At 43.2% G+C, this 26,726-nt stretch overlaps 1 protein-coding gene across 1 annotated transcript; it reads left to right on the top strand.

Moving 5' to 3' along the window:
* The first annotated feature begins 241 nt into the window (after positions 1-241).
* Positions 242-26,287, top strand: CCDC80 (coiled-coil domain containing 80). The gene is made up of 8 exons (XM_081907966.1): positions 242-1,010; positions 1,518-3,385; positions 10,040-10,196; positions 12,430-12,566; positions 20,118-20,266; positions 22,244-22,347; positions 23,724-23,804; positions 25,268-26,287. The coding sequence occupies exons 2-8, from the start codon at positions 1,529-1,531 to the stop codon at positions 25,612-25,614; spliced, it is 2,832 nt and encodes a 943-aa protein (XP_081764092.1). The 5' UTR covers positions 242-1,010; positions 1,518-1,528; the 3' UTR covers positions 25,615-26,287.
* The last annotated feature ends 439 nt before the right edge of the window (positions 26,288-26,726 follow it).

Raw genomic sequence — 26,726 nt, 5'->3', positions numbered from 1 at the left:
TTTGAACATAGGTGAGGTGAGGACAATATGTTACTTAGTTTTTTTAAGCCGTGGGTCCACTTTTCAAACATGAAAGGACAGAGGAGGGAGATTCGGCAATGGAGCCAAAAGTGCTGAAAGAGTTAAGGTCTCAACCACCCTGTTCCAAAAAGTGATTGATGATGGTGATGTGTAACATTTCAGCTGCTCCCCCACCCCACAAAAAACCCTCCCTCCTCTCTCCTTCAAAAGTGTGCGGAAGTGGGAAAAGGAGGCAATGTTCTGTTGATCTGTTAAACCGAAGCTCCCTCTGCCTCTCTTATTTCCAGTGGCTGAAACTGTTGTTTCAGTTTGGGTTGGAGCTGGCCTGAAGTTATCCTGACATTTCTGGGAGGAGATCCAAAAAAGTGGTTTTGGAGGCGGGGGGGGGGGGGGGTAGGAGGAGGAAAAATAGAGGATAGGGAGAGGGAAGATTAGGAAAGGGGAGCAAGGTGAGGAGAAACTCTTTCCTCAGTATCACATTTGTGCGGCTGTTTGAATTTTGCCTGGAAAATCTATTAGCCTTGATGCTTTGGCTCTCTGGAGAGAGACAAAGGAGCTGCACTCCACGGAGGAGGAGGAGGAGGAGGAGGGCATTGATGGGGAAGTTTGTGGGACTCTAAAAAGAGGGGGAAAGAGCACAGAGCTCCAGCAATAGCAGCAATTCTAACATCAGAGAAATGTGCCTCTCTGTGGCTGCCTCCTGAAAAGAAAAGGGGTGGAAAAAGTCAGAACTGCGGCTAGATGGAGAAAAGCAAAGACCCTTTAGAAAAATCCCTTTCATTGCACCCAGCTTGGTGAAGAAAGTGAAAAGAGAAAGAAAGGGGAAAGCAGGAGGGAAGGGAGCCATCGTGAACTGGACATCGCCTGGAGCCCGTTTTGTGTAGCAGAAAAACTGCTGAGCTGCCTACAGCAGATCTACATGGCAAAGCCCTCAGTCTAAAAGAAGGCTCCGAGAGAATCACTTCTGGAAAGGAGAGTTTCCCGGAAGGGTAAGTTTTGACACTGCTCTGCTACTGTTGAGGGACAAGCTGACATTTGTGTATGTATATGTATATTAAATGTGTAGGCAGATGCATGTGCTGAGGCAGATGTTTGAACAGATCCCAGTTGTCCCTTGCTGGTTATCTCAGTCGTTTCTGTTTAAGCCTATGTTTTCTTGAAATGAAATTTCCACACTGCTCCAGTGTGAACACCATAAGGATAGCGGCGAATCGTCCTAATCCGATACGCAAGCTGGCCAATCTCCCTTCTTTGAGAGAGAGAAGCTAGAGAGTGCTGTTCTCTATATATTCGTGCCTATGTTAAGAGTGGAGTTCCATCTAAAATGGGAAAAGGGGGCAAATTTGGAGGCTGCTGATTCTCAGAAATGTTGAAGGAAGTTCAAAGCATCTAAGAAAGATTAGGAAAATTTCTCAGGAATGAAAGTGTTTTTGCAGTCTGTATGAATACCCAGTATGGTCATTAACACTTGTCCCCATCTTATTTTATTTTTAAAGTCAATCCCACAATGAAGTGGGCACCGGTTGTGAGTTTAACTGTGTTGTGGGCTGCGTGGCTAGTGTGTGGCGTGGAAAAGCCATTGAGGCAAGCTGACAGAGGGAGGCATGGAGTTAGGAAAGTACCTCTGGCCTACAGGGGCAGTAGCAAATCAGCTTCACAGACGAGGAGAGCTGAGGTGTCCCACAGACTTTTAAGCCCTTCTGGGAGGTTTCCTCAACGTCCTCTTGTCAAAAGGGATTCTTTGGAACCAAAAAGGCTGCAAGCAGCCCCGCTAGAAGATGACTCCCGTCCCCAGGTGAAGAATGGTGGGACTAAAGTACGGCTGACACAAAGGCCTAGGGTGGAAATGGTTAAGGATGAAGGGCCATCCACTGCATTTCGATCGCGCACAGTGCGTTTCCCATCTGGGTCTAGTTCCCCCAACATTCTGGCTAGCTTTGCTGGGAAGAACAGAGTCTGGATTATCTCTGCTCCTCATGCCTCTGATGGCTATTACCGGCTCATGATGAGCCTTCTGAAGGATGATGTCTATTGTGAACTGGCCGAGAGGCATGTCCAGCAGATTGTCTTGTTCCACGAGGAGGGCGAAGAGGCAGGGACAGTCAGGAAGATAACCACGGAAGGGAAAATCCTGGAACAACCTCTGGACCCCAGCCTCATTTCCAAACTCATGAACTTTCTGAAGCTGGAGAAGGGCAAATTTGGCATGGTGCTGCTAAAGAAGACATTGCAAGTAGAGGAACGATACCCTTATCCAGTTAGGCTGGAGGCCATATATGAAGTCATTGACCAGAGTCCCATCAGGAAAATTGAGAAAATAAGGCAAAAAGGCTTCATCCAGAAATGCAAAGCTGCTGGGACAGAGGGCCGGGTTGTTGAGGAAGGCAACAATGGTGCTAGTGTCACTAGGGCAACACCGGGTGGTGGACATGTCCAACCAGGACCTAGGAAAGAAGAAACAAGGAAAAGCATTGTGCAGCCAACACGGGTTAAAACTGTGAAGAAGTTTTCGACAACCACACTGCCTCCCCCTCCAACTAGGGCGCCGACTCTTCCTCCCACAACTCTCAGGCCAATCACCAGAATGATGACAATAGTAAGCAGGCCTACAACCACCACCACCACGACTGTGCCTACTACACAGAGAACTTGGACCACAAAATCTCACACCTTACTCCCCACAGCTCCTGAGGTGACTGACGCTCGGGTGACAGAGAGTTTCTCCTCCCCTGTATGGAAAGAGAATCGCAGAGAAAGGAATCCAGCCCACACACAGAGGCAACAGACCACCACAAGGAGACCCAGCAAAGCCACTCATTATGACACCCATTCAGAGGTCCCAACAGCCACCTCGGAGCATCCCACGAGGGCAAGTGCCGGACGATACAGAGACAACCGCACAGACCGGAAGGACTATAACAGTCGAGGTTCCAGTGTCACAGCAGGCCAGCACAAGCCTGCTAAAAGCAAACCACCTAAAAAGAAAGCCCAAGAGAAAATACTGAGCAATGAATACGAGGATAAATACGACTCAGGGCAGCCTGCTGTTCCTCGCTTAGAGGAAAATGTTCCGGTGGGACATATCCCACCAAAGAAAGGGAAAGATCCAAGGAAACATGACCGCTTAGATAAACCTGAGAAGAAGAAGAAAGAAAGATCAGAGAAGAAAAATGAGAAACAGGCCAAGAAGGACAAAGCTGAAAAGAAAAACAAGCAAGAGAAAGAGCGCAATAAGAAAAACAAGAAAGGAAGCAAAGCGGATAGCGAGGGAGTCCTGAAGTCCAATGCCAAGCCTTTCACACAAACCCCCAGGAAATCTGTGACAACACTTTTGGATTTATTTGAAGGCAGAAGACGTCTCCTGGTAAGTAGATTATACACGGGCATGCATCACTCGAGGTCAGTTCACAAGTTAGGCTGCAATCCTAACCCCACTTACCTGGGAGTAATCCCCATTGAATTATATAGGACTTACTTCTGAGTACAATTGCACTGGAAGTTTCTTACTGAGGCCCTGTGTCTACCTTTATGTGTAGCAGCCAAAGCAGGCAACCAGCACACACTTCTGTCTCCTGAAAGCCTTGGGTGCCCATTTTTCTTTATTTAAAACGCCTCACTTGCTCTGGTGGCATCTCTTCGCCCCTAACTGCTTTCAGGGGAAAGCAGGTGATACCAGAGTGAGTTGAAAAGAAATGGACAAATCCTGCTGGAAGGTAGGACTCAATGTTAGCCCAGTTTTATGCAGCCCTTGGCCTGATTTCAGGATCCCTCTGCAAGCAGTCATTTCAGACCTCTGTCACGAGTGATCTGTTCCTCCCACACTAGAGAGAAGAAGAGAAAGAAAGACGGTGGCCCCACCCACTGTTGACTTCAACTCCTCCCACAGTCAGCAGATGGCCCCTGACAGATTAACCCTGCTGGACTGTGGCCCTGAAGGACTGTTCAGTATCACCATCACATGACAGGGAAGAGGAACCCATGGCTCTCCAGATGTTGTTGGACTATCTCATATCTGACCATAGCCCATGATGGATGGGACTCATGATGGAGTTTGGTGACATATGGAGGGCCACAGTTTCCCCACCCCTGCCAAATGATCTTTAGTCTGTCCTGGGCATATTCCAAAGGCATGAAGCCTAATAATGTGATGTAGGCCTTATAAGTCTCATAGGGCATATGATGCAACCTTTCTCAATCATGTGCCAGAAATCTATAACTGGGGAGCTGAAGATGGTAGGATCTGTATTTTGCTAGTCCAGGGCTTAAAAGAAATCCAAGTAAGGATGTGCTATGTTCAGCATGGTTGTGTTGTCACTGTTTTCACATATATTTGAACTCATAGCTCTTCCAGTTGACATCTGTTCACAGTAATGTTGATAACTTCTGGGTTTCAGAATCAAGCCAACTGTTTTTTGGCACTTTTCCTGGGCAGGAACATAATGCATTTGCAAACATATCCCTTACAAAGTTGTTGGTGAGATGCACAGAGTTGCCTTTCTCTTCAGTAGAACAGCTTGTGATGAGCTTCTGAACGTTAAAAGCAGCACAACATGGCTTTGCATCTCCAGAATTAAATAACTTCACATATTATTAGCCGGCTCCTCTCTGAAATCCTTTTACAGAGGACACAAAGCAATATTCTCAGATGTTTTCCTTGGCAGAAGGAATTCAGCTTGAAGGCATAGTGTGACAATTCAGACACCCTTCACAGGCCACATTTTTCATACACAGTAATCTCCATGAAACAAAAAGCATCTACATTACATCTCTTAAGTGTACAACATTTGTTTTGTTTGCCACAAAGTGTAATGATTAGGAAACCATGCAATATAATGTGTGGCCCATAGCCTTTAGCAAAGAAAAGTTCCTTATTTTTGTGTGTGTGCCATATTCCTCTGAATGCTTACTGAGAAGTACAGTAAATGCAACTTGGTTGCAATGTGGCTTACTTTCAGGTAAGTGTGTACATGTTTTCAGTTTTACAGCACATACCTAGGGCTTGTTGGCTGAGAAGTAAATTCCACTTAGTTTGATAGGATTTACTCCAAGGGCATAGGATTGCAGTCTTAGTGTGTTTTCCTTCGGCATTTCTGCATACAGTGGTACCTCAGGATACATACGCTTCAGAAATTGTGCTTCGGGTTAAGAACTTTGCTTCAGGATGAGAACAGAAATCGTGCTCCAGCAGCACGGCAGCAGCGGGAGGCCCCATTAGTTAAAGTGGTGCTTCAGGTTAAGAACAGTTTCAGGTTAAGAACAGACCTCCGGAATGAATTAAGTACTTAACCCGAGGTACCACTGTATTAACCTGCTTAGCTGTTTGGTATAAATAACTGCTTGAGTTCTTTCATTTTGAGGGTGAATGCTTCTCCCAGATCTTAATTAATTAATTGTGATAATGATAATGATAATAAGAATAATACCTGGGTTGTGCAAGGTCAGCTTTCTCTGTTGCTTGCAAAAGGAATTAAGCAGCATGTACAAAAAAAAAAAGTTTTAAAGCAAAGTTTACGGCAGAACAATGGCAGGTTATGCCCTGATGAAGCATCATTTCAGGTATAAGGAATACACACAGGAGTGTTTGTGTGCCTTTAATGAGGTGCTAACTTTCATGGAAAGAAATTAGTGGCAGGACAGGGTGAGGTCAGGATGAGAGTTAACGGGATAAGCAGAGATATAGAATTGTAGGGTTGGAAGGGACCACGAGGGTCATCTAGTCCAACCGCCTGCAACACAGGAATCTTTTGCCCAACGTGGGGCTTGAACCCACAATCCTGATATTAAGAGTCTCATGCTTTACTGACAGAGCATATAAAAAGCAGATTGCACCGACACTAAGTAGATGAGACGAATGCTCTCATATTGCTCTTAAGATGCCTACAGAGAAACATTGCAAAGCAGAGCCACTCTTCAGGTGGTCAAAATCAGGTACATCCACGATTATGATTTCTTAGCATGTGTTGGGTACTGAGGTCTATTCCACCAGTGAAAGCCCTGATGATCGTCCCATACATGGATTTGCCTCTTAATGAAGCATGCGCCCGTGAGTGGATTTAAACTATAAGCCTTGCTTGCAAATGCAGCACCAACCATACATTTTATTAGTATTATTGATTTACTTTGCAAACTGTTTAGACCACTTAAATATGAAAATATCCAAGCAACGTTTTGGGGGGTGGGTGGCAGGTAGAGAGAGCCTTGTGCCTTAAAGGTGCTTTCAATGTATTGCGAATTTATAGACCACTTTCTTTCTAGCATTGCTTCAACCAAAGCAATCAATCTTTCTTTTCAAAGTGTAGCAGATTAGAAAATGGAACCTGGTCTTCATAATTTGACTTTGATACTTTAAAAGTGAAGTCCTAATATTTAGCAGGTTGTGGTCGTTTAGATTTAGGGAAAGTCCTTGATCAAAGCAAAGAAGAGATGCCAACTGACCAGGACATAATGTCTTGGTCTGTTTGCTATGTCTTGGCCTGCTCCTGTGACGTCAACAGCAGACAGATTTGTAGAAATCTGCAAGATAAACTTTTTAATGGTATGGAGACATTCAAGGTCCTGTTAAAGAAACGGAAGCAAGAGCCAACTCTGAAATCTAGACTTATCACTGGCTTTGACTTCCTGACTTCCACCTTCTGTTTGTGTCTGTGGTTTTGCTTCAGGCCCATCTGTTTTGGCTCAGTTACGTTGCTTTTGTTTGCTACTCTGCGGTGTGGAAGCGCAGTCTGAAAACCTGAGGATGGAGCCAGTCTGCGTGTATAACATATACTAAATTAACCCTCTGCATGAACAGGCCTCCCCACATTTTTTAAAAAGAGTGAAATATACAAGTATTTGCTTACAAAACGGCTGCTCAGTGTGAGTAGGGGAAATTGGGATTACTATGGAGCGGGGAGCAATGGGGGGGGGCAGAGTTTAACTCTCCCAATGCTGTGGCCCTGGTCTAAAATCAGAGTCTTCAGTTGCAGTATTTAGCCTTTTTAAAAAATAAACAAATAAGCAACAAATAATCTCCTGCTGTCACATTTGAGGTAGGAGGTGGAGAGAAATACAATTTTGTTTGTGTTGTAATGAGAGGCTACCCAACTTGAACCAAGGAAGGGTGGCACTGCCGACCTGATCTCGCAGACCACTTATCAAGATGGTATAGGATACTGTAGGGCAGTAGCAAGTTTGAGGTGGTGTGGGTGCACCAGCAGAAACAATCTGTTGCTGCTACCAGTGCACGTGCACCACCCAGACCTCACTGCTACTCTGCATCCACATTGTCTTGGTATGCAGCGGCAAAATGGCACTAGGAGGCTAAGTCCCCCCACTTCCTGACTGCTCCTGCCTGGAGGGGAGATAGCATATAAATGTAAATAATTGTTGGGTTGGATCAGACTTAGTCATAGATGTATTGAAATCAATGGGACTTAAGATAATCATGGCTAATTTAAGCCCCACTGAAACCCAGCCAGATGGGCGGGGTATAAATAATAAATTATTATTATTATTGGATCTGTACTTCAATATGACTAAGTCTAGATCTGATCCATTATATTGGATTTCTTGCTAAGGGCTGCGTGTGTATGAAGCAGTGGCAGTTCTGAGGCTTGAATTTGGCGACTGACTTCGAGCCTGGAGGCAGAAGCTTCCACTTCATACCTCTAGGAGTTCAAGGAAACTATGAAAGTTCAGGAATTTTAAGGCGGTGTTGTCACAAAATGGCCTCTGGCCTTTGTTGGCTGTAATCAAGGTAATCCTTGACTTCATCAGCCTTTAGCTGCCCAAACCCTGTTCATTTTGTTTCTTCTGTTCCTGTCCATTCAAGTCCATTTCCATGTTCTGTGCTATTGGCTGCCTTCTGGATACTGACCTTTGCCTGACCATGGTGCTATTGCTTAGAGAGCCTTTAGGAATGATAATTAAATAGACCCCTCAGGCATTACTCAGATCCTGGCCTGGGACTCCTCATGCCTGACTGCGTTCCCAATCAACAGCCAAGTTTCTGGCAGTGCACTACATTCTGATCCAGTCCTATGTAAATAAAAGGCAAACACCGTTGGTTTGCTGCCGGGTGAGAAATTAAAACCAGTCACCACTTTTATCTAAAGTTCCAGTTGCAAAAGGTTGATAGTGCATTACCATATCAAACTGGCTTAGCACAAGCACACAAGCGAGGGTGTTCCCAGTGAGGAGACTGAGGTGTTTCTCAAAGGTTAAGCAGTGGCTATTTCCCCCTGGAATTTCTGGCCTGCAGTAAGTTGCCACATAATGCAACAAGCTAATTTTCTTTCTTTATATAAAAAAAGTTTACATACTGCTGCAACATAAAGTTATATCACAGCGGTTTACAACATAAAACCAAACAATATAACCAGAAAAAGTTAAAAGTAATTTAAAAGCAAAACAAATTAAAAACAATCAACATTAGATCATTGTGTGAGGGGTGTACTCTGAATTGCCTGCATACCCAGTGGTACAGGAAGTTTTCAGCAGGCCATTAAAAGTTGGCACAGAAGGTGCCTGCTGAATCTCTATGGGCAGGGAGTTCCACAGGACTGGGCTAATGACACAAGGCTCAGTTTCTTGTTGTTAAACGAGCCTCACCAACACAGGAAAGGAGCAAAGATGCTCCTGAAGATGATCTCAGTGATTGAGCTGGGATAGAAGTGTTCAGGTGATCTCTAAGGTATCCTGAACCCAAGTTGTTCAGGGCTTTGTAAATCAATACACCAACCCTGAATGTGGCTTGGTAGCAGATAGGGGATTGTGACATATGTTGTTAGGGTTTCCCTCAGTTAATAGTTTTCTGAAAGACCTCCCCCACTCCCCGTGGCTTCCACTGTGTACTTAAACAGCCACGTATAACATACCCTATCCTTATTTGCAACATCTTGAAGGCATTGTTTAATTGTTTTACATAGGAAATCTGGGGGCTGGGGTAGGCATTGCACTTGCTAGGTGATCAGCATAGATAATTTTGTCATCCCTTTTGGAAGCCATCACTGACATACGGCAGCGGCAGAAAAACTCCCTCTGGCTCGGAGCCAAATATTCTACTGTGCAGAGGGTGAAGGGCACTCCCCCCTGAAAACTGGCCTTGAGGGGTCAGGGGACACTCTAGAGCAGTGGTTTTCAACCCTTGGGTGCCTTGATGATGGCCAGGGGTGCCACAGGCAACACTAGCCTCTGTCCCCCTTTCATTCTCTCCCTCCTCTGATGCCCTCTCACATCTCTGCCTCCCAAAGGCTTGCACAGCTGTTTGTTGCGGCAGCCCTGGCTACAAGCTCCTCAGGCAAATAATGCCTCTGGGGCTGGCCAGGGGGTGCTTCCCAGGCCCCTGTGGGGCAGTGTAAGGAGGCCCCTCTCTTTGGGGCTGGGGGGGGGGCAGCTCGGAGACCAATGGAAGCACCTGTGGCTGCCCAGAGGACTCTCAAGGAGAGGGGAGAGGAGGCTGAGGGAACACTCCCCAAGGAGGGTGTTTGAAAAGGGGTGAGGGGGTTCCAGCTCTGCAGGCAAGGGGTGACATAACTGGGTTCCTGAGCCCACAGGGATGCCGCAGAAAGAAGGTCAAGAAAGAAGGTCAAGGGAGCCGTGGGCCCAAAAAGGTTGAAAACCTCTGCTCTAGAGTGTTTTGGGGGGACTTTTTTGCTGGGGAGGGTATAGCCACACACATGCATAAGTGCAGCTTTGGATAAAAGCATATGTAATTAGCTCTGACTCATATGGTGAGCTGAGAGTTGCATTAAACATTCTAGATGGGAGGATAGAAGCAGATGCCTCTGGCAAATATATTATGTAGGCCAGGCCTCAGGGCTGCATCCAGTGCTAGTCCTACTCAGAGGAGGACCATTGAAATTAAGGACCAACTTAGGCTCATTATTTGGTCTACTCTGAGTAGGGCTAGCATTATATACAGCCCATTGTCTACGAGTTGTTGTGAATACCCTGGGAGTATTATTTATGTATGGCTTCTGATACTAACACGGTTCAAAAACCAACAACCTAAACCTTCTGTTCTCTGTCATCTTCCTAGCTGATCACAACTCCCAAGCTTGACAGCACCATGTATGTGCAACAGAGAGATGAGTATCTGGAGAGCTTTTGCAAAATGGCAACTAGAAAAATCTCAGTGATCACCATCTCTGGCCCCGTGAACAACAGCCGCATGAAGATCGACCACTTCCAGCTAGGTTGAAAATTCTTTCCTTTCCTTTCTTTCTAGGCAATAGAGGCATGGAACTAGTGCTGTTTTTTTTAAAAAAAAGAAATCAAAAACCCTGAGAGTCCCTTTGTGGTAATATGGTTCTTCCCTCTCCCACCCTTTGTATTTGCATAGTTGGTATTTTCCCCCAGTGGCTTAGCGTGGGGGGGTGCAGGGGGGGCCGGCCGCACCGGGCGCAACATCTGGGGGTTAGGGTGCGCAAATCCATGGGTTAGGGGGCGCAAATTACTTGCCTTGCCCCGGGTGCTGACAACCCACGCTACGCCACTGTTTCCCCCGTTTGGTTTTCCATCGCAAAAAGTTCAAATAATTGGAGCATCACTGTGCTGGTCTGTCAAGTCAGTGAAACAGCAGAAAGCAGAGAATTGTGACCTTGCCATGCCATAAGCCAGGAAGTCATTTGGTTCAAGACTAGGAACATCTCCTGTCTCCAGATCTTTGTATAATAGTCCCTTTCAGGTGTGTATTTATTCCTAGAGTGGCTACTGGGCTGTCCACATGGCCCCCTTCACCTCTGACCTTGTCATGAGTGGAAAGTTCTGAAGATGCATTCAACTAAACATGGCATTTGGGTTTCCTGTGACCAAGAGCCCTCTGTGATGTAGGTTCCCAGTTACAGGAAGGACCGTAAGCCCATTCAGAAGAATGTGCTTACAATCCCCTTCAGACCTTCCCACTCTCAGTTGAGGAAGGGGGTGCATGTGTGACCCATGGACAGAATAAAGATGAACACCTAAATAGGGTTTTTGATTCTGCTCATATGCTCAGTGTCCAACTTATTTTGCCGGTCTTTGGTTATAGGCTCATATTATCTAAGACACACAAACCTGACTGCCTAGTGTTACAAAAAGAAGTAATTGACCTTTATCCTTGTGTTCACACTTGTCATTCAGTGAACCTTGCATTCTTGTTGCGAAACAATGACAATTTTATAAAGTTTTATAAGACATGTTTGTTTGGTTTTGTATGAAACCAATACAACAATAATGAAAAACTAATAAAATTCACATCGAGGCAAAGTTCATTTGTCATGAGTCCTTGGAAAGTTTGATAGTTTAATTGCAGTATAACCTCATTTATCTGAATAGTTTAGATGGTAACCTAAAGATTCACGTGCTCTTAAGTGTTCCTGTTTACAGAGGAGTGCATGAAATAGTGCAGAAATTGATATTTAGCTGTAAAAGCAGGTTTGGGCTACCGTTGAATGCTTTTGAAATTGCATTCATGTAGGCTGTTACAGATGCAGCCTTTCTTCGTAATCATAATGTTTCAAAACACACTGATTTCCTAATGTTTCCAAGTATTGGATTTGGGCTGCCCTTTGGGTGTTCCTCTTTGCAGGGGGGAATGACACCACTGGAGTTCTTTTTTCAGGCTGTGAGGGTCTGAGAAAGAATGAATGATGAGGATGCTTTATACAGATAAAAAAGTTTTTCGATATCTTATTCATGGGCAAGAGCTGCACTGCTGTGTAAACATAAACAAACAAGCATACTTGGCCTCAATTAGTTTAAAGTGTCGAAATACCAACTTTGAATAGGGATCTAAAATAGATCCTGGAATTTAGCACCCCCATCCCATGAAACCTCTCACCAATTCTCTCTCCCCCCCCCCCATGGCATTTCTGGTTGGCTTTTTGACCTACTCTGTTTGGTTTCATCTTGTGGCATTAACATGCATATTGTACAGAAGCCTTATAAAAGTGATTTGTGTAGTCTAGCCTTCCATGGACTTACGCACCCTAAAGAAACCAAAACCTTAAGGAAGTAAACACTTTATACACCCTTGATTGATGTAAGTTTTGTACTGACAAACAGCACAATTCTATACAAATCAATTCAGAAATAAGATCCAATGAGTTCAGTGACACCTAACCCCAGGACTATGGGTACAGGGCTGCAACCTAAGTATCTAACATTATGTCTCTGGGTTGATGGTGTCAAGGTTCTCACTGGTCTCCCTTCTATTATTTGGGCTGTTTTGCATTAGCAGCTTCATATATGAATGGTGCTCAAAATCCTTGTTTAGGAAGAAGTAATGTTTTTCAAAACTTCACTCACTTCCCCGTCGAAAAGACTAAATCAGTATGATTTGGTGGGTACATCTGAACAGAAGGTGAATGGAAGAACTTTCCCTCCCTTGCTGTTCAAAAGTGATTTAGGCTTGTTTGGCAGTAAACTCCATGTTGTTTTCCTTGAAAGACAATGAGAAGCCCATGAAAGCGACAGAGGATGAAGACCTCGTGGACCAGCGTCTCATCAATGAGCTGAGGAGAGAATATGGAATGACGTACAATGACTTCTTCATGGTGCTAACTGACACTGATATGAGGGCCAAGGTAGGGAGAAGTATAATTAGCCTGGGGCAGGAGAGATGCATGAGTGAGGATGAATCAGGACAGAGTGGGGCAAAAAACTGTGCTAGTAACTGAAGAAGCAAAATGATGGTAGGAATCATGGAACCCAAATCCATGATTGGTAGGAACCAGGGATTTTGGTGGGGAAATGCTCGCTTGTATGCTTACAGGTCGTGGCATTAGGAATGGAGGAATAATTTGATTTTGGTTGCATTTTAATGAGAAACTACCTAATTCAGGCTTATTGAACCAATATAAAAGCCCAACGTAATAATCCTTCAAAATCTGCACTTCTCCGAATGTTGTAATGCATTTCCTCAACCAAAACATGTTTACAAAAGTGCAAATATTTGGAGAAAGTCTGCACAAAAATGCATAAATTAGGGGAAATAACATACAATAGTGCATTATATTATCATGAAATGCTTGCAAAAATGCAGTCGAAACTGGATATATATACCATATATATCTATGGGGAAACTAACACTAAAATACTGAGGAATTTCATGAAGATTTTCTAAAATGCAAGTTGCTACAGAAATGTGGAGAATTGAATTAAAGATTGGATGCACGAGAAACCAAAACTGACAGATTCTTTTTTTTTTTATTAAGTTTTTATTAAGTTTTTGATAACACAGAAAGATAAAAGCTTTTTTTACATCCAAGTACATATCGTAGCTCTTCCCTATTTGGACCTCCCTCAACTTTCCCGACAATCTTCCGCAATTTCTATCATATCTACACATTTCTTAATTTCAACATTACCATTAGGTCTTACAGTAATATCTTTATTTGTTCTCACGTAATGCTCCTCACTCTTTTACAAAGCTTCTTTTAGGCACACTAACGTTGTATGTTCCTCACATACTGTTTCCAAATAATCGGTAAATTTCCCCCAGTCCTCCAAAAATTTCTGATCTTTTTGATATCTTATTTTGCCTGTTAATTTGTCTAGTTCTACATAATCCGTAAGCTTTGCCCTCCACTCTTCCAAGGTCGGGACCTCTTTTCCCTTCCAATTCTGGGCCACCAGCACCCTTGCCGCCGTGGTGGCGTATTGGAAAAATTTACAGTCTTTCCTTGTTATAACTTTTCTTGTTATTCCTAATAGGAAAGTTTCGGGTTTCTTATCGAAGTTATATCTTAGTATTTTCTTCAGTTCGCTATATATTATCCCCCAAAACTCCCTTATTTTACTGCACTCCCACCACATATGCATGAATGTACCCTCCTTCTCTCCACACCTCCAGCATTTATTACTAATTTTGTACATTCTGGCTAATCTCACTGGCGTCAGATACCATCTGTACACCATCTTCATTAGGTTCTCTTTTAGGGAGACGCAAGCTGTAAATTTTATGTTTTCATTCCATATTTTATACCACTCGTCTATTTCTATATTATGTCCCAAGTCTCTGGCCCATTGGATCATCGTATCTTTCACCCCCTCATCCATCGTGTGCCAGTCTAACAGAATTTTATACATTTTTGAGATCACCTTGTGTTTGTTGTTCACTATTTCTGTTTGAAATTCCGAGTCTCTTTCTCTATATCCTTTTTCCTTTACATCCTTCTTAAACATTTCATTTATTTGTAGGTAATGTAGCCAATCGTAAACCTGTCCTTTTATTTGTTCGTAGGGTTTTATCCTCCATTTTCCCCCTTCCTTCACCACTAGTTCTCCATATGTCGCCCAATTGTCTCTCATGTTAACTTTTTTAACTGCTAACACCTCCAATGGGGATAGCCAATGTGGCACTCCTACCTCCAAGATGTTTTTATATCTATCCCATACTTCCAGCAACGCTCTCCGGAAAATATGGTTTTCAAACGACTTATAACCCTTTTTCTTCTCTTTCCATAGATGGGCATGCCATCCTGCTCTATTATCGAAACCTTCTAAATCTAACAATTTTGTGTTTTTGAGGTTGATCCATTCTTTCAGCCAACAGAGGCATGATGCCTCGTAGTACATCCTAAGGTCTGGCAGGGCAAACCCCCCCCTCTCCTTCGCATCTATCAATAATTTATGTTTAATTCTAGGTTTTTTCCCCTGCCAGACGTAGCGTGCGATCATCCTCTGCCATTCTTTGAAGGTCGTCGTTCCTTTTAATATCGGTAACATTTGAAATAGAAATAGCATTTTAGGTAGTATCGACATCTTGATTAGTGCAATTCTACCCCAGAAGGAAAGTTTTAGTTTGTTCCATACTATCAAATCTTTCTTAATTTTATTCCATGTCGGTATATAATTATTCTGATACAGGTCAATATTTTTTGTAGTCAGCCAAATTCCTAAATACTTCACTTTTTTGACAATTTCAATTCCTGTTTGTTGCTGTAATTCTTCCATCGCTGATTTCTCCATATTTTTGACCATAATTTTTGTTTTCTTCCTATTTATTATAAATCCCGCCACTTCTCCAAATTTCTCCATTTCTTCTAGTATTTCTGTTGCTGATTCCAACGGATCTTCTGCCGTCAACACTAAATCGTCCGCAAAGGCTCTAACTTTGTGCTGATCTTTTCCTACCGTCACCCCTTTTATTCTTTCCTTTTTCCTTATTGAATCCAATAGCACCTCCAGAACCATGATGAATATCAATGGAGACAGTGGGCAACCTTGTCTGGTACCTTTAGAAATTTTTATCTCTTCTGATATCACACTATTTACTATCAGTTTGGCTCTTTGTTCCGTGTATATCGCCTTTATTCCATTCAGAAAATCGTTACCCATATCTCTCTGTTCTATATTTCTCACTAAGAAGTCCCAAGATACATTATCAAATGCTTTTTCCGCATCCACGAACATTAACATTGCCTGTTTCTCATTCCTGGCAGACAGATATTCCACAATGTTTACGATGTTTCTTACATTGTCTCTCATCTGTCTGCCAGGTAGAAAGCCTGCCTGGTCCTCATTTATGATCTCTTGTAAAACCTTCTTCAGCCTTCCCGCCAATATCCCTGCAAAGATTTTATAATCCGTGTTCAATAGGGAGATTGGCCTGAAGTTTTTAACTTGCGTCAGGTCTGCATCAGCTTTTGGGATGAATGTTATGAATGCTTCTCTCCACGTCTCTGGGATTTCTTTCTTCTTCAGAATCATATTCATCACTTCTTTCATTGGTTGTATCAAAGTTGTCTCCAGTTCTTTATAATATCTTGCTGTAAATCCGTCTGGTCCCGGGGCTTTCCCATTTTTCAATTTTTTTATTACTTCTTTTATCTCGTCTATTCCTATTGGGGTGTTCAACCTTTCTCTTGCCTCTGAAGAAATATTCTGTATCTCTTTCTCCCTTAAATACCTTTCTATTTTCCTTATGTTGTTTTTTTCTTTCCTTCTATACAATTGTTTGTAAAAATCCAGAAATCCTTTCCTAATCCCTTTTGGATTTGTTATCTCCTCTCCACCCACTTCTATTTTATTTATTGTAGTTCGCTCTTTCCTTTCCTTAGTCTGCCATGCCAGCCACTTTCCTGCTTTGTTCGCAAATTCAAATTTCCTTTGCCTTAGTCTTTTGATGTTCCATTCAATTTCTTTGTTTATCATCATTTCAAACTCCTTTTGCAGCACCTTAATAGTTTGTTTGATTCTGGCATTATTCGGCTTTTTTATCAATTTCTGTTCATTTTCCATAATTTGTCTTAGAATTTCCTTCTTTTCTCTTTCTCTATTTTTTCTTTTAATCGAATTCTGTTGGATGAAATACCCCCTCATCACCGCCTTGCCTGCATCCCAGACAACACTCCTCTTCGTTCCTTTATCCCAATTGTCTTCAAAAAATTCTTTCAATTTCTTTCTAGCCTCGTGTATTATTTTTTGGTCGTCTAGTAAGTAATCGTTCATTTTCCACCTGAACGATCTTTCTTCCAAACCTTTAATTTCTAATTCCAGAGGGCTGTGGTCTGAGATAACTCTTGGTTGGATTTCTACCTGGGATATTCTTGGCGTCAACTCATTTGAGATCCAAATTTGATCAATTCTGGACAGTGATTCATTAGGGTCGGAGTAAAAAGTAAATTCTTTTCTCAGTGGGTGTCTTAGCCTCCAGATGTCTGTTAGATTACAGCTCTTTACCATATCGAAGAAAGATTTGGGTAGCTTCCCTTCTTTTGTGTTGCTATTTCTTAATCTATCCATTTCCAAGGAAACCACCCCGTTCATATCTCCCATCAGAACTATCTTTTGGTCTGCGAATTCTAATAGCTTGTCTTCCAATTTTTTGTAGAATTCTGATTTGTTTTCGTTTGGTGCATAGATCCCAACCAGCATTATTTTTTGGCCTTGCCAATTAATCTGTATTGCCATTATTCTACCATCGTCATCTTTAAATATTTGTTGGGCTTCAATTTTGCTTTTGACGTACATTACCACTCCTCTCTTTTTCTTTTTATCTGAGGATATAAATTCGTTACCTAGTCTTTTATTAATCAAAATCTTTCTGTGACTCCTTGCGATATGTGTCTCTTGCAGACAAATTATATCTAAGTTTTTCTTCTTTAAAAGTTGTTCCACCTTGTTGCGTTTTTTCTTTTCATTCAAGCCATTCACGTTCCAATTCCAAATTTTTAAAGCCATATTGTTTTAGTTGGGTGTGTTTAGATTCCTTCCTCCTCTTCTTCTTCCTCTTCCTCTCTCGCCTCCTCTTCCTCCTGTTCCTCGTCTCTCTGGCCGCTTTTCCTTTTTATCTCCTCTCCTCCTGATGCTCCCTTGACTTCTTCGTCTTCTTCTGCCATCAGTTCTTTGTATTTTCTTTGGAATTTGCTTATCTCTTGCGGGCTGGTCAGTCTATGTCTTTTGCTCTTATAAAAAAAGGAGATCCCCTCCGGGAATTCCCATTTGAATTCTATATTATTCTTTTTGAGGGCTTGAACTATTGCTTTATAGGGGTCTCTCCGTTTCAACAGTCTGATCGGGATGTCCTTGAAAATGATTGTGTAGCTGCCATCTATAATTAGCCTTTTTTCTCTATTTTTTTGAAGGACCAAATTTCTCGTCTCCCTGTCTTTGAAAATTATAAGACAGTCTCCTGGGTATTTCTTAGCTTTGGTCGTTTTGACCCTCATTCTGAAGGCATTCGATATCATATTTGCTACATCGCTTTCCTGGAGATCCAACCATTGCGCCAATTCTACTATAAGCTTTTGTCTGATGTTCTCATTCTGCGCTTCTGGTATACCTCTCATCCTCAAATTTGTTTCCCGTTGTCGGAGATCACTCATAGAAATGGCATCCCACATCTCTTCTTGGGCTTTATTGGTCCCCTGGAGTTCCGCCTTGATTCTTTCTTCTTCCCGCTTCAATTCTCTTATTTCCAGTTTTGTCTTTTTCATCCCTTCTTCTAATACTTGGGTTCTCTTAGATACCTCCTTAATTTGCCCTTTAAGTTCTCTGACTGTCTCATCTATTTTCTTATCCATTTTTCCTATTCTTGCGTCTACTTGTTCAATTTTTGTTTCTAGATTCTTTTCACTTTGCCTAATCTCACTGAACATTTTTAATATTTCTGATCTAAAATCAGATTCTTGTTTAGACCCCTTTCTTTCTGTTGGAGTCCCCCCTTCCCCCACCTTTTTCTGTGTATATGACATTTTGATATTTTACTTTAATTTCTTTATACTATGACGTTTGTGCCTGATAGACCTTCTTTTCCTTTTTTCCCCTTCCCACAAAAACTAGCTCCCCCCTCCCTCAGCAGGAAATTCAGTTCAACAGGAAGATAAGAAAATCTAATTTTCGATTCCCACTGTGGCTTTTGTATTGCAGTTTTTACAGATATAAGTCCAGTTTTGATCTTCTTACTTCTTACTTCTTGCCACCAATTAGGCTAATCCGTTAATTATAGGGTTGGGGTTCAAAGTTCCAAAGTTCAGTGTCCCTGCCCCCTTTTGGTTCTTTCTAAGTCTTCTTGCCCCCAAGTGGGCTAATCCACCTTCGCTGTATTCTGTACCTATTTCTTTGTCTTCCTGCCCTCAATTGGGCTAATTCAGTCAAAACCGCTTTTTCCGGAAGCACCAGAGCTCTTCTCTATCAGCACAACCCCCCTTCCTTAAGCAGTATTCTGCTCCCTCATTTCTGACTCCATTCCAATAGATCGGTAGGTTATGTGAAATGAATAAAAAGTAATATGTTACAGTCTTTCCCCCTCCCGCTAGAGCGCTATGCTTCCCGCTGGCGAGAAGAGGTTGAGAACCACAAGTAGTAACAAGTCTCACCGGGAAGGATCGAGTCTTGCTGGCAAAAGGGGGGGCAGAGAGGGGCTGGAATCACGCAAAGGAAAAGAAAAGAAAAGAGAAGAGCTGGGACTCCGTATAGTTCTAATGCAGGCTTTCCTCGCGAGGAAGAGAATGGGCAAAACCCACTGGTATATTTTAATTTTGTCCACGTCCCTGCTGGGTAGTAAACCGCTGTCGATCACCCCTCCTCTTGTCTCCTCCTCCTTCTTCTTCTATCAATACGTGCTGACAGTGAGGAAAATAATGGCGTCCCTAGTTTCACGGATCTTTCTCGCACAGTGCTTCTCCCCAAAGATCGCGCTGTCCCTTCTTTTTTCCCTCTAAGCTGTTATAGACTGGAGGAACCAGGACCAAGTCCTTCCAGAAGATATATAGTTTCTTTTTGCTCTCCCCTTGTCTTCCTTCCCAAACTGTTACTTAGTACCCCACGCTTGGAAAGATTTCAGGGAGAGAAAGTTCTGTCCGTTAGTGACACACACACTTTTCACCGCTTTGCTTAGCGCTCTGCGTCTAACACGATTTCGGGTAGAAGTTGAGCTCTCTTAAATCCTTCTTTCCCAATTCGAATTTCGGTTTAATCACATCTATAAAGCTTCCTTCTTTTGTTCGAAATTGTCCTTTTTCTGAGAATTTAGCGCTCCTCCTCCAGGCACGGGGCTTCGCTCCCCAGAGGCAGTTATGGCTTCCCTCTGCCCGCTTCCCCCCCCGCCGTACTCTTCGCTCCGAAACGGAGTTACCTGACGGCCGGGGATTCTGCGCTTCGGCACCACGGGAACCTCTGTGCCCGTATCGTCCTGCGGACACTTTTCAGGGGTTCGCTGCGCCCTGCGGCACCCCTATTTTCCCCTGGAGAGTTCGGGATCCTCCGCAACGAAGGAATCCCCGCCTGGCTCTGAGTCGCGCTAAACCGGAAGTCCCCCAAAACTGACAGATTCATCCATTCCTTCATGGCATTCAGCTCCTACCACAGAATGATCCTGCAAAGGTGACAGAAGGCACTCATTATAAAAATCTTCAGTAGCATGAACATGACTTGATTTGCATGTGATATTTAATTTATACTCAACCTTTATTTCATCATGGAACTCAAAATGGCAGACACAGAATTCCCTGACCAGAACCAGACCTGCTTCGCTCACATGCTTTCAACCATGCCTGAGACCCATCAGTATTAATCTGTCAGGAAGAATGAAGCTGACAGTATAATGACATTGGCTATTAACTTTCAGTGGGAAAGCAGATACTAAGAGATTTGTTTGCAATCAAACCGTTTCTCATTGTTTCCTTTTACAGCAATACTATGAAGTGCCCATAGCAATGAAGTCTGTTTTTGATTTGATTGACACCTTCCAATCACGTCTCAAAGATATGGAAAAGCAGAAACGTGACGGTATTACCTGCAAAGATGACAAGAAACAGTCCCTGGAAAACTTTTTGTCAAGGTATTTCCTAAAGCCCACCTGTGGCTATGCCAGAGCCAGTGTGGTGTAGTGGTTAAGAGCGGTAGTCTCGTAATCTGGAGAACCGGGTTCGCGTCTCCGCTCCTCCACCTGCAGCTGCTGGGTGACCTTGGGCCAGTCACACTTCTTTGAAGTCTCTCAGCCCCACTCACCTCACAGAGTGTTTGTTGTGGGGGAGGAAGGGAAAGGAGAATGTTAGCCGCTTTGAGACTCCTTAAAGGGAGTGAAAGGCGGGATATCAAATCCAAACTCTTCTTCTTCTTTAATAATGCAAATTGGTTTAATATTAAGCCCTTGTTGAACACGTATTTTCCATTAACTGATTACTCTGGTCAAAAACTCGCAATCATCTTCGTAGTAGTTAATTCCAAAACAGAGAGGTGGTTGAGTTCAGACCTGTTCATTGTTTCCAACGAATATCCACTGAAATGAATAGACCTAAGTCAGGTTCATTCACTTCAGTAGGTTTATTCATAATAAGACTAGCATTGGATACAACCCTACATTTCTGCCAATGGGGAAACCGCACAATTTTGTTTGCAATTAAATATCTAGTAATTAAAGTTAGATACCTAATAATTAAAATTGAGCACAGAGTGAGGGAATCACATTTAGAAATAACCACTTATAAGAACATTTATAAATGGAAATATATCCAAACATCATGTTTATTATCCTCACCCCCACCCCTACAAAATGGGCATTCACTGATTGTAATGGAGAGAGACCTCTCATTTTCTATGAACGTTAGCAGTACTAATTTGTTTTCTATAATTACCTCTCCCCCTGAATGAAACAGCAGGCAGCAGCATAATTTCTCAGCCATTGCTTCTCTGGGAAAAGCATTCAAAATAATGATGTTGATTGTTCTTAATTTGCATGTCAAGCCCCAACAAAGTGAACAACCGGTGGTGCCTGGTGGGGGCAGGGGGGGGGAGAGAAAACCCTCCAGATTCAGAGAGGCAGGCTCCTAATTTGTCTCCAGTTAGAGAGCCCAGTCTCAGACTCCAGTTCTAAACACACATGCTTGGGAGCACGTACCATTGATTTTGGTGGGATTTACTACTGAGTAATAATGCGCTCCCGCTGCTCGGTCCCAGCGCCTGCCAACCTAGCAGTTCGAAAGCACCTCCGGGTGCAAGTAGATAAATAGGGACCGCTTACCAGCGGGAAGGTAAACGGCGTTTCCGTGTGCGGCTCTGGCTCACCAGAGCCGCGATGTCACGCTGGCCACGTGACCCGGAAGTGTCTCCGGACAGCGCTGGGCCCTGGCCTCTTAAGTGAGATGGGCGCACAACCCCAGAGTCTGTCAAGACTGGCCCGTACGGGCAGGGGTGCCTTTACCTTTACCTTTAATAATGCATAGGACTACATGGTAACAACTAATAAAATGACTAAGGGATTGTCAGGTTTAATGAATTGGGGGAGGAAGGAGAGGGAGCACACATACTGTTAAAGAAGGGAAAGGGAAAGTTCAGGAAGATAGGTATAAACAGGAGCGCAGAGGTTCCATATGTAAGACAACATCTGTAGCTGTTTAAGATACCATTTCCTGCTTTGAAACGGCACATGTTACTCTGTACATTTCTCTCTAGATAGTTAGCTTTGGCTCTTCTGTTTTTTTAATGTACAAAATAACCCACACTCATTCACTTTCCTGAATAAAGAAATGGAAGGTGATCTTCAAAGGAGAGGTGTGGGGAAGCTCAAATGGAAAAAGTATTTCATTTACATTAGTTCTGCCTGCCTAGGAAAAAAAACTTGAAATTTTGACAGCACAATAGAATAACCTGAAACCTAAAATGGGATTTCAAAGACATTTGAGCACAATTGCTTCCTCATGTTTGCAGTCTGTTTGATCCACACAACTTAAATCTGATACCCGCTAGAACCAATAGGACTAAATTCAGTTTGAAATAATCTTTGTGAATAGATTTTCTCCACCTATTCTCATTCCAGATTCCGATGGAGGAGAAGGTTGCTAGTGATATCTGCTGCCAATGATGAAGACTGGGCATATTCACAGCAGCTTGCAGCCCTTACAGGGCAAGCCTGCAATTTTGGTGAGCGTATTCCATGTGCTTGCTTTCAAGCTATTAACTACTCTTGGGTTTGTTTGTTTTTGAAGTCCTTTGCACCAGGGTGAGGACCTTCAAGCACATGGGCCAGATTTAGCTTATTAACTACTCATAACCCTATACATTTGGATAGTACCATTTGCTACAGCAATCCTGTTCTTTTCATGGGATGTCTAGTATGAGAGGGGTGCATCTAAAAGCAATTTTACCCATGGCAACCTGGATGTGACGGCTGCCAAAAATTGCTTGTGTGCACTCTGTGCAAGGTTTGGAACATGTACCAGTCTGATCATTTGAAGAGCTTTGCATGCCAGCAAAAATGTCTAGTGCTGGCATGGAGAGATTGTCTATCTGATCAAGTAGAAGAGGTTGGCAGCCTCCACATGCATAGTGCATGAGAACTGGGCATACAATCACAGACCTAACTGAGTGGCATTCAGCATTTCATTGCCTGTAAGAGCTTGTGCCAACCTGGTGTCCTCCAGATGTTTTGGGGCTGATGGTGGTTGTAGTCTAAAGCAGACATCAGGCTAGCCTCCAACATCTGTTTTGTCAAGACATAGCAGGGAATGAGCCTCCTCAAATCCTTGTGGACTGCTTGAATCAAGTGATTCTTTAGTACCTTCTTTGATCGCTGTAAAATAACAGTTTCTAAGTTTAGAATCTGTGCTCAAATTATTGGGAGTGGGGAAGGTAGGAGGAAATCTATAACCTCCCCACAATTTTAGCCTGATCATGGTTCCTCTGTAGCCTTCTAAAACCATTAGCAAAGAGCATCTTCCATCCATAGATTTGGGCAAATCTATGCAATGTTCCTAAGGGACGCAGGTGGCGCTGTGGGTTAAAGCCTCAGCGCCTAGGACTTGCCGATCGAAAGGTCGGCGGTTCGAATCCCTGCGGCGGGGTGCGCTCCCGCTGCTCAGTCCCAGCGCCTGCCAACCTAGCAGTTCGAAAGCACCTCCGGGTGCAAGTAGATAAATAGGGACCGCTTACCAGCGGGAAGGTAAACGGCGTTTCCGTGTGCGGCTCTGGCTCGCCAGATGCAGCTTTGTCACGCTGGCCACGTGACCCGGAAGTGTCTTCGGACAGCGCTGGCCCCTGGCCTCTTGAGTGAGATGGGCGCACAACCCCAGAGTCTGTCAAGACTGGCCCGTACGGGCAGGGGTACCTTTACCTTTACCTTTACCTTTATGCAATGTTCCTAAAGAAACTGCATGCCAGCCTCCTGTATTTTGAGCTTATAGAATTGTGGGTGGGTGTACATCTGAGAATGTATTGACATTTTGCAGTACATTAATGTTTGCCTTTCACTTAGTAGAAAAAGCTTGCATCAGTCTTTGACACCCTTCTTGTTTTAACAGGTCTGCGTCACATAACTGTCCTCAAGCTGTTAGGTGTGGGAGAAGATATTGGTGGAATGCTGGAATTGTATCCAATCAATGGTGAGAAATTATTTTGAGTTTGTAAGACAGCTCTGTGTGTGCCTATCATTCTGAGCCATACACCTGTATGATGTATCACAATTATTATTATTTTAAAAAGTAGAATGCATATTATTGCAAGTTTATTTTCAGAAGTTGTTCTCAAATGGGTCTTGAGTTGTGGCTGCAAGGAAGGCCATAGAACGTGAATGAGAGTCACACATGAAGCTACAGCACAGTCCTATCTTGCGCAAATCATGGAACATGCAGTATCCCAGTAACAACACTTGAGAAATTGTTTTAAGGAACTTCCCACTGTGGAACTTCCCATAGTTTGTTTTAGTGGGCAAACAGACGTATGAAAAGCATGCCCCTACAGTGATTGTTTAAACTTAATTTATTATGTTCTGTATTTATCCAACATTATTATTAAGTTGCCTTGGGAGTTTCCTGAAGCCAGGAGGACAAAAAACAAACAGCCTTCCTCAGCTGTAGTCTTCTTCAGGCATTATGTCCTAACAGGAAATAGGGCACACTGTGCATACTGACCTTGCTGCCAAAGTCCCTATCCCACTTGCTTGGTCCCTGACCTTCCTATGTTGAGCCAGGAAGAACTGAAGAGGGCTTCTGGCGGCATTCAGTTTAACACGAGTAGAAGACTCAATGAGATTGGGTCACAGTGTGGTCAGCATGCATAGGTATGGTAAGGCATGGCCCCCATGACTTCTGCGTAGGTTGATATTTCCTCTTCAAACATAATACCTCAAAACCTCTGGAGAAACACACACACACACACACACACACACACACACACACACACACACTATATTTAAAGTTACCGGCTAGATTAACAATATGTAACAACTAAGAAAAAGGCAACATACAAAATTATCATACTTCCCCAAGTCTTTCATGCTATAATTCAATATAAGGAGAAAGTAATTCAGGGCATTACACGTAGTGAAAGGGGTGGGGGACAGGAATGAGATACCACAAGCTGGCACAATTCTCTCCCAGTTGGAAAAACTCAGTTACATAAACACGAGTAATTCAACTGAACTAGAGGAGCTCAATGGCACTCCCTTTTAAACCAAAAACACACATTCCCCTTATTAACCTGCATCCCACAGATATCCAAGAATAGAAATGGAGCCCCGTTTGCTTCCAAAGGGCACTGGAAAGCCAAAGAATTTGAGCACTGAGGAAACGAGATCCTAGCGGATACACTTTCAGCCCACAGTGAGGTTAATGTGTCAGGCAAACCTGACTATTTTCCAAAAAAAAGGCACTTTGCTTTTTATTGCTGTGGGCAGGAAATGATGTTCACTTGGCTGCCCAGAGTCCTCTCAACCACCATCACGCCTCCAGCCTGTTCTACTTCAGCTGCATATATAGTACGCTTGAATACATATTTTGCTTTTAAGAATGACTTGCCTGTGTGTCATAAGATGCTGACGCGATTCCCAATCTTCGTCTCCTCCTAGGGAGCTCCAGCGTGGACAGGGAAGAGCTTCCAGCTCATTTGGTGAAAGACATCCGCAATTATTTCCAGATCAGCCCCGAATATTTCTCGATGCTTCTGGTTGGAAAAGATGGGAACGTCAAATCCTGGTACCCTTCCCCAATGTGGTCCATGGTGATTGTGTACGATTTGATTGACTCTATGCAACTTCGGCGGCAGGAGATGGCCATCCAGCAGTCTCTTGGCATGCGGTGCCCAGAAGACGAATATGCCGGGTATGGATACCATGGTTATCACCAAGGGTACCAGGAAGGCTACCAAGATGATTACCGCCATCATGAAAGTTACCACCATGGATACCCCTATTGAAATTAGGAACTTAACCTTTATCTGCACCCTGCTTTCATCTTAGTAGCCATTCAGACCACAAGCAGCCAGATGTGGGAAGCATTTGATGGTCACCTGACCATGTTTCTTTTCTTCCCTCGTTCAGTCAAGGGACTACTAAAGTATCGGACTTTGGCCTTCTCTATAACACGCATGATGTGAAATAGGTCAATCCAGTATCATTGGTGCCTTATGGAATAAAGACTCCTTTATATTCTGGAGCCCTTCTAATCTGAAGGTATATCTTGGTGCTATGTATGTATAGAAACACCCCCATCCCCCACAAACCCCACACACCCTGACTCCAGTGATGGGCATTGTACTGTAGGCAGAATATAAACTGTAAAATAAGACACTAACACTCCTATAGCTTCCTGTTTCCCCATGCCGAGGGAGGAAATATTTATTAGAAAATGTTGTGAATTTTTGCTGAAGTGGAGGAATGGTGGATCATATTACAAAATTTGCCGCTCAAAAGAAATCCTTTTAGAAAAACTAATGTTAAAGGGTTGTTTTTTTAATTAAAAAAATGTTTGGGGTAGAATGATTTATTTTATAACATGCCAGCCCCGTAGTATAATGGTTTCACCTGTTATGGAAAACTTGAGATTGTTAAAGGTTTGAAATAATACAGTGAGAGATGATTTTGTGCCAACCATGTTGCTGCTTTAGCTGTGCCTCTTTATCTTGTTAAGAGTTTTTCTCCCTCTGAAGGCAGGAAGACATTCAGCTCAGGGAAGGTCCTGCCTGTGGGGCAGCAGAGGTAGAATAACAGCACTTTCAGAAGGAGGAAGACATCTTCTCCCTATCCTAAGTTATCCTCCTGCCTTGGCAAGGAAAGCTGAGTCATTCTCAGAGAGTTCTTTAAGGAAACTGAGACATGCATCCTAGAAACCTAAACAAGCAAAACAAAAAACCCAGAAATCAGCAGTAGATTAGCAGATTAACAAAAGGGCTCAAAGACTCATCTCAGCTCTAGGACAAGTCCTGCTGCTTTCACCCCCCTGGGAACAACATTCCTATAAATTGGCAGTTTGAAGGAATTTATGCCAGGGGCTATTGTTTCAATGTACCACATATAGTGAGCCCTCTCA

Source organism: Podarcis melisellensis (assembly GCF_964234715.1).
Source record: "Podarcis melisellensis genome assembly, chromosome: 4".
NCBI classification, from domain to species: Eukaryota; Metazoa; Chordata; class Lepidosauria; order Squamata; family Lacertidae; genus Podarcis; species Podarcis melisellensis.
The sequence above is the reverse complement of the archived record's forward strand: the minus strand, read 5'-3'. Positions and strand labels throughout refer to the sequence as shown.